The sequence below is a fragment of the Entelurus aequoreus genome, linkage group LG03 (assembly GCF_033978785.1).
Source record: "Entelurus aequoreus isolate RoL-2023_Sb linkage group LG03, RoL_Eaeq_v1.1, whole genome shotgun sequence".
In the NCBI taxonomy this organism is placed as follows: domain Eukaryota; kingdom Metazoa; phylum Chordata; class Actinopteri; order Syngnathiformes; family Syngnathidae; genus Entelurus; species Entelurus aequoreus.
The window spans coordinates 11,367,217-11,379,693 of record NC_084733.1 but is presented as its reverse complement, the minus strand read 5'-3'; the positions used below and the strand labels follow the sequence as shown (position 1 = coordinate 11,379,693).

Below are 12,477 nucleotides of genomic sequence, written 5' to 3'. Positions count from 1 at the left end.
TGTGTACGCTTAATTATTTGACTAATTGTTAAGATAGTCGATGACTGGTCGACTATCAAAATAGTCGTTAATTGCAGCCCTACACGCTGCACCTGCAGTGAGTGAACTTGTCGAAAAGATGGCGCCATAGCACAAACAATAACACACCTTTTCAGTGTCTGTCGGGGTTCTATGCAAAAACTATTTGTTGAATGCAAAACATTATTGCCGTTGGCAAAGAAAAATCCATGAATTAGCAGCACCGTTTTATAAGCCGCAGTGGTCTAAGCGTGGGGGGGGAAGTAGCAAGCTTATAGCTGGGAACATACAGTAAGGTCAAAGTTTTACAGTACTGTATTCTTGTGTTTTTGATATAAAACTTTCCAGTGTGAAGGCTCTGACGTGTCCACTGCTCATACTGCATGCAGAGGACGACGACGTGGTTCCGTACCACATGGGTCAGAAGGTACGAAGAGCCGTGTTGCGGTCGAACGCACCTTAGTGACGGTGTGTGTGTGCTGTGCAGCTGTACCAGATTGCTGCGCGAGTGCGGAAGGAACGCCACAGCAACGTCAAGCTGGAAATGATCTCCTACGAAGCAAGTCATGGATACTCCCACTGTGACATCCACTTAGACCCCAACCTGTCCAAGTCAGTGCGGTAAGTCCGACACCAAATATCACAGCAGACGTGCCTTGAAACTGTGTCTGCTTCTGGTTGCAGGGAATTTCTGAACCTCCGAGGGTAGAGTGACTAACAGCACACCCCCCTCGTCATCATCATGTAACACACACACACACTGTCGGTGTAACAACCACATTAGATGCTGAATGTCACATACTGTACACATTGCAGTAAAACATGAGTGTTACTGTACCGTACTTCTGACCTGTGTTACAGTAACACATAACATACATGTCATTGATATAGGTTTAGTTGTATATGCGACATGCACGTGACGTACTGTCTGTTACTGTAACGTTCATATCACATTTGTTACTGCGCATTGCGTGTGACATTCTGTATGTAGCAGGCAACGCACTTTTACTGGAACAGAGTGTTACAGTAGCATACAAAATGATGTATCTCTGTAACGTATGACAGTGTAAAATGCATGACAAAATGACTGTAAGTAGGACACTGTAATGTAACAAGTGTGGTGTATGTGTCCGTAACAATGTTACAGTGACATGCCGTGTTGGTGTACTGTCACATACACAGCATATACTGTTACTGTGACATGCTTGGCATATACTGTAATATACGTGTTACTGTAAAATGTATGCCATATAATGTTACATTAATTTACATGTGTTACTGTAACATTTAATATGTTGTTATTGTAACACAAATGGCATTTCCTGTTACAGTAACGGGACATGTGTTACTGTAAAAAAGCATATACTGTTGCAGTTACATGTGATGTGTTACTGTAACATGTATGCCATATACTGTTACGGTAACAACTAATATGTTATTGTAACACAAATGGTATTTCCTGTTACAGTAATGCGACATGTGTTACTGTAACATGTATGCCATATACTGTTACAGTAACATCTAATATGCTGTGTTATTGTGACATGAATCGCATTTTCTGTTATAGTAACGTGACATGTGTTACTGTAAAATAGCATATACTGTTGCAGTTACATGTGATGTGTTACTGTAACATGTATGCCATACACTGTTACGGTAACAACTAATATGGTATTGTAACATGACATGTTAATGTAACATCTAATATGTTGTTATTGTAACACAAATGGTATTTCCTGTTACAGTAATGCGACATGTGTTACTGTAACATGTATGCCATATACTGTTACAGTAACATCTAATATGCTGTGTTATTGTGACATGAATCACATTTTCTGTTATAGTAACGTGACATGTGTTACTGTAAAATAGCATATACTGTTGCAGTTACATGTGATGTGTTACTGTAACATGTATGCCATATACTGTTACTGTAACATCTAATGTGTTAGTGTAACACGAATGGCATTTCCTGTTGCAGTAACACATCTCACGTTACTGTAACATGTATGCCATATACTGTTACTGTAACATCTGTGTTATTGTAACATGACATGTTAATGTAACATCTAATATGTTATTGTAACAAATGGTATTTCCTGTTACAGTAATGCGACATGTGTTACTGTAACATGTATGCCATATACTGTTACAGTAACATCTAATATGCTGTGTTATTGTGACATGAATCACATTTTCTGTTATAGTAACGTGACATGTGTTACTGTAAAATAGCATATACTGTTGCAGTTACATGTGATGTGTTACTGTAACATGTATGCCATATACTGTTACTGTAACATCTAATGTGTTAGTGTAACACGAATGGCATTTCCTGTTGCAGTAACACATCTCACGTTACTGTAACATGTATGCCATATACTGTTACTGTATCATCTCTGTTATTGTAACATGACATGTTAATGTAACAAATGGTATTTCCTGTTACAGTAATGCGACATGTGTTACTGTAACATGTATGCCATATACTGTTACAGTAACATCTAATATGCTGTGTTATTGTGACATGAATCGCATTTTCTGTTATAGTAACGTGACATGTGTTACTGTAAAATAGCATATACTGTTGCAGTTACATGTGATGTGTTACTGTAACATGTATGCCATACACTGTTACGGTAACAACTAATATGGTATTGTAACATGACATGTTAATGTAACATCTAATATGTTGTTATTGTAACACAAATGGTATTTCCTGTTACAGTAATGCGACATGTGTTACTGTAACATGTATGCCATATACTGTTACAGTAACATCTAATATGCTGTGTTATTGTGACATGAATCGCATTTTCTGTTATAGTAACGTGACATGTGTTACTGTAAAATAGCATGTACTGTTGCAGTTACATGTGATGTGTTACTGTAACATGTATGCCATATACTGTTACTGTAACATCTCATGTGTTAGTGTAACACGAATGGCATTTCCTGTTGCAGTAACCCGTCTCACGTTACTGTAACATGTATGCCATATACTGTTACTGTAACATCTAATGTGTTATTGAAACATGAATGGCATTTCCTGTTGCAGTAACACGTCTCACGTTACTGTAACATGTATACTATATACTGTTGCAGTTACATGTGATGTGTTACTGTAACGTGTATGCCATATACTGTTACTGTATGTTAATGTAACATCTAATATGTTATTGTAACACAAATGGTATTTCCTGTTACAGTAATGCGACATGTGTTACTGTAACATGTATGCCATATGCTGTTACAGTAACATCTAATATGCTGCGTTATTGTGACATGAATTGCATTTTCTGTTATAGTAACGTGACATGTGTTACTGTAAAATAGCATATACTGTTGCAGTTACATGTGATGTGTTACTGTAACATGTATGCCATATACTGTTACTGTAACATCTAATGTGTTATTGTAACATGAATTGCATTTCCGGTTGCAGTAACACGTCTCACGTTACTGTAACATGTATACTATATACTGTTGCAGTTACATGTGATGTGTTTCTGTAACATGAATGCCATATACTGTTATGGTAACATCTGATATTTTATTGTAACGTGACATGTGTTACTGTAACATGTATAGTATATACTGTTACAGTAACACATTGCAACAAATGGCATATACTGTTGCATTAATAATGTGTTACTGGAACATGTATGCCATATACTGTTACAGTAACATCCAATATGTTGCGTTATTGTAACATGAATGGCATTTCCTGTTACAGTAATGTGCCATGTGTTACTGTAACGAATAGCATATACTGTTGCGGTTACATGTGATGTGTGACTGTAACATGTATGCCATATACTGTTACAATAACATCTAATGTGTTATTGTAACATGAATGGCATTTCCTGTTACAATAACATCTAATGTGTTATTGTAACATGAATGGCATTTCCTGTTACAGTAATGTGCCATTTGTTACTGGAACAAATAGCATATACTGTTGGTTACATGTGATGTGTTACTGTAACATGTATGCCATATACTGTTACAGTAACATCTAATGTGTTAATGTAACATGAATGGCATTTCCTGTTGCAGTAACATGTGTCACGTTACTGTAACATGTATACTATATAGTACTATCTATCTATCTACTGTTGCAGTTACATGTGATGTGTTACTGTAACATGTATGCCATATACTGTTATGGTAACATCTGATATTTTATTGTAACATGGTAACATGGCATTTCCTGATACAGTAACGTGACATGTGTTACTGTAACATGTATAGTATATACTGTTACAGTAACACATTATAACAAATGGCATATACTGTTGCATTAATAATGTGTTACTGGAACATGTATGCCATATACTGTTACAGTAACATCCAATATGTTGTGTTAGTGTAACATGAATGGCATTTTCTGTTACAATAACATCTAATGTGTTATTGTAACATGAATGGCATTTCCTGTTACAGTAATGTGCCATGTGTTACTGTAACGAATAGCATATACTGTTGCGGTTACATGTGATGTGTGACTGTAACATGTATGATATATACTGTTACAATAACATCTAATGTGTTATTGTAACATGAATGGCATTTCCTGTTACAGTAATGTGCCATTTGTTACTGGAACAAATAGCATATACTGTTGGTTACATGTGATGTGTTACTGTTACATGTATGCCATATACTGTTACAGTAACATCTAATGTGTTATTGTAACATCAATGGCATTTCCTGTTCCAGTAACCGTACGTGACATGTTAAATAGCATATAGTGTTGCAGTTACATGTGATGTGTTACTGTAACAGTAACATATTATGCACTGTAGTTGAAACATGAACCAAAAGCATGAGTGTGGTGAGGATGCACTGCAACTTTAATGTCAACACTGTTAGGCAAGACCGAAGTCAGGATTGTGTCAAAGAGGCCAGATTGTGCAAGGAAAGCTCTCAGGTGTGAGTGAATAGTTTCTAGAGGCCACAGTGAAAATGTGTAACAGACTAAAGTGTTGTAGATGGCAAATAAAGCATGTGAAAGTGAGGCGTGTTACTTCCTGGGTGGTCACTTCTTCAGAGCTCTGGCAGTTTCCACGATGGCCTCTCTGGGCTCGTTGGGTGGGGGGATCTTGAGGTCAGTGGGCTCCACCCCCCAGACCTCGGTGGCGTACTCGGCGATGGTTCTGTCGCTGGAGAACTTTCCTGTCGCCGCAATGTTCCTCACCACCATTTTGGTCCACTCTTTTGGTTTCTGGAGGAGGACATGAAGCGTGAGGCCACTGAGTGTGGTGTGGAACGTCACCAGGCACTGAGTGTGGTGTGGAACGTCACCAGGCACTGAGTGTGGTGTGGAACGTCACCAGGCACTGAGTGTGGTGTGGAACGTCATCAGGCACCGAGTGTGGTGTGGAACATCATCAGGCACCGAGTGTGGTGTGGAACATCATCAGGCACCGAGTGTGGTGTGGAACGTCACCAGGCACTGAGTGTGGTGTGGAACGACATCAGGCACTGAGTGTGGTGTGGAACGTCACCAGGCACTGAGTGGTGTGGAATGTCACCAGGCACTGAGTGTGGTGCGGAACGTCACCAGGCACTTAGTGTGGTGTGGAACGTCACCAGGCACTGAGTGTGGTGTGGAACGTCACCAGGCACTGAGTGTGGTGTGGAACGTGTGAACGTCACCAGGCACTTGGTGTGGTGTGGAACGTCACCAGGCACTGAGTGTGGTGTGGAACGTCACCAGGCACTGAGTGTGGTGTGGAACGTCACCAGGCACTGAGTGTGGCGTGGAATGTCACCAGGCACTGAGGAACGTCACCAGGCACTGAGTGTGGTGTGGAACGTCATCAGGCACTGAGTGTGGTGTGGAACGTCATCAGGCACTGAGTGTGGTGTGGAACGTCATCAGGCACTGAGTGTGGTGTGGAACGTCATCAGGCACTGAGTGGAACGTCACCAGGCACTGAGTGTGGTGTGGAACGTCATCAGGCCCTGAGTGTGGTGTGGAACGTCACCAGGCACTGAGTGTGGTGTGGAAGGTCACCAGGCACTGAGTGGTGTGGAAGGTCACCAGGCACTGAGTGTGGTGTGGAAGGTCACCAGGCACTGAGTGGTGTGGAAGGTCACCAGGCACTGAGTGTGGTGTGGAAGGTCACCAGGCACTGAGTGTGGTGTGGAAGGTCACCAGGCACTGAGTGTGGTGTGGAAGGTCACCAGGCACTGAGTGTGGTGTGGAAGGTCACCAGGCACTGAGTGTGGTGTGGAACGTCATCAGGCACTGAGTGTGGTGTGGAACGTCATCAGGCCCTGAGTGTGGTGTGGAACGTCATCAGGCCCTGAGTGTGGTGTGGAAGGTCACCAGGCACTGAGTGTGGTGTGGAACGTCACCAGGCACTGAGTGTGGTGTGGAACGTCACCAGGCACTGAGTGTGGTGTGGAAGGTCACCAGGCACTGAGTGTGGTGTGGAAGGTCACCAGGCACTGAGTGTGGTGTGGAACATCACCAGGCACACGTTACCTGGTAGAGTTTGCTGACTTTCTCCTGGCACTTCAAGTACGCCTCGAAGTCTGCAAACACTTTGAACCTGCACACCAACACCAGGAAATGCATCAACACACAAAACAGGATTTTACTTCCTGGAGTTTTGTTGTTTTTTTTGCCCCACCGGTCATGTTTGAAGAGCATCTCCGTCAAGTCTTTGAAGAGATCTGGGTTTTTGGGGCTGAAGAATCCGCTCGTGATCTGGTCCATTGCTTGTTTCAGCTCAGGGATCTTCTCGTAGTAAGACATGGCGTCATACCTAAACAAAGAAAAACAAATACTTTGATTGATTGATTGAGACTTGTATTAGTAGATTGCACAGTACAGTACATATTCCGTACAATTGACCACTAAATGGTAACACCCCAATAAGTTATTCAACTTGTTTAAGTCGAGGTCCACGTTAACAATTCATGGTAAGAGAATGTGGCATTAATTGGAGAGAGGCTATTATTTACTGAATGTAAAAGGTTATTGCAGGCGTTCTGTGGCCCAATTTCAATCTTTTATATTACAAGTAAGGCTGGGCGATACATGGAATATACTCGATATATCGCAGGTTTGTCTCTGTGCGATATAGAAAATGACTATATCGTGATATTCCAGTATACGTTCTCACGCAGTTGCTTTTAGCTGCGGGCATTACACTACAGGCTCTTCTCACTCTTGTCTCTCCTTCTCAGAGACATAAAACAAGCACACCTTCTTACTAGGGATGTCAATAAATGCTTTAAAATGTAATATCGGAAATGATCGGTCTCGTTTTTTTTCTTATCGGTATCATTTTTTTTTTTTTTTTTTTAAATTAAATCAACATAAAAAAACACAAGATACACTTACAATTAGTGCACCAACCCAAAAAACCTCCCTCCCCCATTTACACAAAAGGGTTGTTTCTTTCTGTTATTAATATTCTGGTTCCTACATTATATATCAATATATATCAATACAGTCTGCAAGGGATACAGTCCGTAAGCACACATGATTGTGCGTGCTGCTGGTCCACTAATAGTACTAACCTTTAACAGTTAATTTTACTAATTTTCATTAATTACTAGTTTCTATGTAACTGTTTTTATATTGTTTTACTTTCTTTTTTATTCAAGAATTTAAAATTTTTTATTTATCTTATTTTATAATTTTTTTTAAAAAGGACCTTATCTTCACCATACCTGGTTGTCCAAATTACGCATAATAATGTGTTAATTCCACGACTGTATATATCGGTATCGGTTGGTATCGGTAATTAAGAGTTGGACAATATCGGATATCGGCAAAAAAGCTGTTATCGGACATCCTTACTTCTTACATACGTCGCATACTGTCGCACGTACGCCCTCGCCGAGCAGAGAGGTAGCGGCATGGGTAACGTTAGCTGTGGTGGCGAGTGGTAATACGAGAGAAAGAAGGTGCCAATCTGGTAACAAATGAAGGAAGAATTAATTCCCAAGAAAAACAGCAGGGGGTCCATCATTCCGGCAGTGGTTTGGCTTCAAGCGGAAAGATGTTGAACAGACAACCGTAATATGTCCAGTATGCGGCAAAAGCGTTGCTACAAAAAGTAGCAGTACTACTAATTTTGTAGCATTTGAAAAGTCACCTGCTAGAGAATGAAGAGTGCTTGAAACTCTGCATGTCAACATTTCCACATCAACAAAAAATAGTCAACAACAGAAGGAGATAACGTCCGCAGGAACCTACCACATAGCGAAGGACATACACTATTTGATTTCCTATTATGCAGCTCATTTACAATCTGAAGTTGGCTTTATTTTTAAGTTATCGTGCCGTGACTTCACCAGTCCGGCCCACTCGAGAGTAGATTTTTATCCACGTGGCCCCTGATCTAAAATGAGTTTGACACCCCTGTCATAGAGAGTTTATACAGTACTGCCATCTACTGTCTTGGTAGTGCAACTGCATTGCAAATGAGCCTTACATGGTAAATAAAACAAGACATAACAAGTGGACAGCACAGTTATTAGAATCAGCTCATTTTTAAATGTCACACTAAAAATAGGAATGTTAGTATCAAACAATTACCATTAACACACACAAGTACCAACAATTGTTACCGGTAGCAGATACACAACAGCTAAGCACACAAGGTAGTCAGACTGCAAATACTGTTCAATTATTAATGCATATAAAAAGAGCCCATTTATCACTATAAACAAGTATCAAATAAATATATCTGCATATTACTTACACATACAAAGTCTCCGAGGCAGAAGCGCATGAGAAAGCCTCCAGTAACAAACGTGTCCGTACCATTCGATTTACTGCGTCATGGGCTTAACTCCATGAATTATTGTGACCACTTATGTACAGATTACCATTCCATTTCAACTTAAAGACAGCACAAGTCCATTCCCGACGATTACTAATAAATAAGTTTGTGTTTTTCATACCTACATATGTTCTGTTATTTAACAAAGAAAACAATCTGAAGTTGTCTTTATTTTTAAATGATCGAAAACATGACAACAACTGGACAGCACAGTTATTATAATCAACTAATTTTTAAATATATATATATATATATATATATATATATATATATATATATATATATATATATATATATATATATATATATTGTGAAATAGGAATGTTAGTATCCATTAACACACACATCAGGTAGCAGGTTCAAATGTGAAATAAAAATATGCCACGGATGGACTTTGCTTACCCCTTTTTGTCGACTTCCGCCACGTCTTCCACCCGCATGCCAAAGATGAAGAGGTTCTTCTCGCCCGCCTCCTCGGCCATCTCCACGTTGGCGCCGTCCATGGTGCCGATGGTCAGCGCCCCGTTCAGCATGAACTTCATGTTGCCCGTCCCCGAGGCCTCCGTGCCCGCCGTGGAGATCTGCTCGGACAGATCCGTGGCCGGGATCACTGAAACCAGCAAACGCCCGCTGTCAACAAGCGCCGTGAAATCCATCCATTCATTTTCTACCGCTTGTCCCTTTAGGGGTGCTGGAGCCTATCTCAGCTGCATTCGGGCAGAAGGCGGGGTACACCCTGGACAAGTCGCCACCTCATTGCAGATTATTGTTATTATCGTTACCATTATTATTTTCCTACAGGAAAAGGCCCACACCATATTATTGATGGGGGAAAACCTGTAAAAATGTAAGAAAACGATGCAATTTTGAAACTAATTATTAATGACAATATTTTACAAAAAGTTTGGACACCCCTGATCCAAAATGTTAAAAGCTCTCAAAATAAAAAAATTAAATAAAAATATAAACTAAGTAGTCACTTAAAAAATAAAATAAACAAAACAACACTATTAACTAGAGATGTCCGATAATATCGGACTGCTGATATTATTGGCCGATAAGTGCTTTAAAATGTAATATCGGAAATTATCAGTATCGGTTTCAAAAAGTAAAATTTATGACCTTTTAAAACGTATAAACAACTGTAACACTGTTACAAATATGCGCCACACTGTGAACCCACACCAAACAAGAATGACAAACACATTTCGGGAGAACATCCGCACCGTAACACAACATAAACACAACAAAACAAATACCCAGAATCCCATGCAGCACTAAATCTTCCGGGACGCTACAATATACACCCCCCGCTACCACCTCAACCTCCTCATGCTCTCTAATGGAGAGCATGTCCCAAATTCCAAGCTGCTGTTTTGAGGCATGTTAAAAAAAATAATGCACTTTGTGACTTCAATAATAAATATGGCAGTGCCATGTTGGCATTTTTTTTTTCCATAACTTGAGTTGATTTATTTTGGAAAACCTTGTTACATTGTTTAATGAATCCAGCGGGCATCACAACAAAATTAAGCATAATAATGTGTTAATTCCACGACTGTATATATCGGTATGGGTTGATATCGGAATCGGTAATTAAGAGTTGGACAATATCGGAATATCGGCAAAAAAGCCATTATCGGACATCTCTAATGATAATACTAGGGCTGCAACTAACAACTAATTTGATAATCGATTAAACGGTCGATTATTACTTCGATTAATCGAGTAATAATCGGATAAGAGAGACAAACTACATTTCTATCCTTTCCAGTATTTTATTGAAAAAAACCAGCATACTGGCACCATACTTATTTTGATGATTGTTTCTCAGCTGTTTGTAAATGTTGCAGTTTATAAATAAAGGTTTATAAAAAAAGAAAAAAAAAGTAGCCTCTGCGCATAGCATAGATCCAACGAATCGATGACTAAATTAATCGGCAACTATTTTTATAATCGATTAAATCGATTAGTTGTTGCAGCCCTAGATAATATTTCACAAAGAGTTTGGACACCTCTTATCCAAAATATTAAAAGCTCTCGAAATAAAAATATAAACGAGGTAGTCACTTCAAAAATAAAATAAACAAAAAAACACTATTAACTACGGAGCCCCCAAAGGGACATGGGGGAAATTGTTTTGTTTATAATTTAAAAAAAAAAAATTTAAATTAAAAAAATTAATATATATATATATATTTTTTAGACATGTATCTCGTGCGCATGAGATACATGTCTAAAAAAAAAAAAAAAAGTAAAAAAATTAATATATATACATATTTTTTTTAGACATGTATCTCATGCGCACGAGATACATGTCTAAAAAAGATATATATATATACATTTAAAAAAATTTTTTTTTAGAACTTTCTAAAAAGTTTCTCGTGCACATGAGAAACTTTTTATAAAGTTATACAAAAAAATTATAATTTTTTTTAATTTATTTTTTTTAGACATGTCTAAAAAAAATATATATATATATATAATTTTTTTGTATAACTTTATAAAAGAAAAATTTAAAAATTAATATATATATATATTTTTAGACATGTATCTCGTGCGCACGAGATACATGTCTAAAAAAAAAAAAAATTATAATTTTTTTATATAACTTTATAAAAAGTTTCTCGTGTGCACGAGAAACTTTTTATAAAATTATTTAAAAAAAATTAATATATATATATATATATATATATATATATATATACATGAGACATGTATCTCGTGCGCATGAGATACATGTCTAAAAAAAAATAAAAATGTAAAAAAATTAATATATATATATATTTTTTTAGACATGTATCTCATGCGCACGAGATACATGTCTCATGTATATATATATATATATATTTTTTTTATAACTTTATAAAAAGTTTCTCGTGCACACGAGAAACCTTTTATAAAGTTATACAAAAAAATTTTTTTGTATAACTTTATAAAAGAAAAATTAAAAAATTAATATATATATATATTTTTTAGACATGTATCTCGTGCGCACGAGATACATGTCTAAAAAAAAAAAAAAAAATAGATTTTTTCCCCCCTCATTTCCTTTTAGGGCAGGGGTGTCCAAAGTGCAGCCCGCAGGTCATTTTTTAACGGCCAGTCTACAAGTCGATTAAAATTAAAAATATGATAAGTAGTATAAAAGAGCAAACAGGTGAAATGTAACAAGAAAATGTCGCAATGGTTACTTTAATAACACAAAGCTGCCATGCAGGCTGTTTCTTTCTTTAAAAAATAATAATGAATCAAAATCAATGTCACTATGAATTATTGACCTATTCAAGGCTCCAATTACTTCACATCTGAGATATTTTTTGGGGAAAATGTTGCATATTTTGTGTTTGCCATATAAAAAACTGAGCTGTTTTTTATAAAGAACGGCCTTAAACAAACAAACGAAAAACATAAACAACAATAAAACGTATAATTGACGGATAGATCGGAAGTTGATCTCGAGATTATTGTGTTAAAAGTAAACAGTAAAAAAAAAAAAATAGAATTTATTATACAATACATACAATATATTATAAACAATATTTTTAGTGTGATTTGTTTTTAAGTGTCTTTGCTCCAAAAATAATAATGAATTAAAATCAATGTTGTTATGAGTTATTGACCTTTTTAAGGCTCCAATTATTATATA

General features: G+C 37.5%; 2 protein-coding genes across 5 annotated transcripts in view; one reads left to right on the top strand and one right to left on the bottom strand.

Moving 5' to 3' along the window:
• The window catches only part of LOC133646132 (lysophosphatidylserine lipase ABHD12-like), a 32,780-nt gene extending 25,264 nt beyond the window's left edge, over positions 1 to 7,516 (top strand). For 3 of the 4 annotated variants that reach the window (XM_062041188.1, XM_062041186.1, XM_062041187.1), the window contains 3 exons: positions 367 to 445; positions 506 to 639; positions 703 to 7,289. In XM_062041188.1, coding sequence (XP_061897172.1) covers positions 367 to 445; positions 506 to 639; positions 703 to 727 — 238 coding nt within the window. In that variant the 3' untranslated portion in view covers positions 728 to 7,289. Of the gene's footprint in view, positions 1 to 366; positions 446 to 505; positions 640 to 702 lie in introns of all 4 variants that reach the window. The other variant, XM_062041189.1, reaches the window with a different exon arrangement.
• The window catches only part of pygl (phosphorylase, glycogen, liver), a 52,295-nt gene continuing 44,728 nt past the window's right edge, over positions 4,911 to 12,477 (bottom strand). Inside the window, exons 17-20 of the mRNA XM_062041183.1 lie at positions 9,231 to 9,438; positions 6,663 to 6,797; positions 6,515 to 6,581; positions 4,911 to 5,245 (exon numbers count right to left, since the gene is read on the bottom strand). Coding sequence (XP_061897167.1) covers positions 5,060 to 5,245; positions 6,515 to 6,581; positions 6,663 to 6,797; positions 9,231 to 9,438 — 596 coding nt within the window. The 3' untranslated portion in view covers positions 4,911 to 5,059. The remainder of the gene's footprint in view (positions 5,246 to 6,514; positions 6,582 to 6,662; positions 6,798 to 9,230; positions 9,439 to 12,477) is intronic.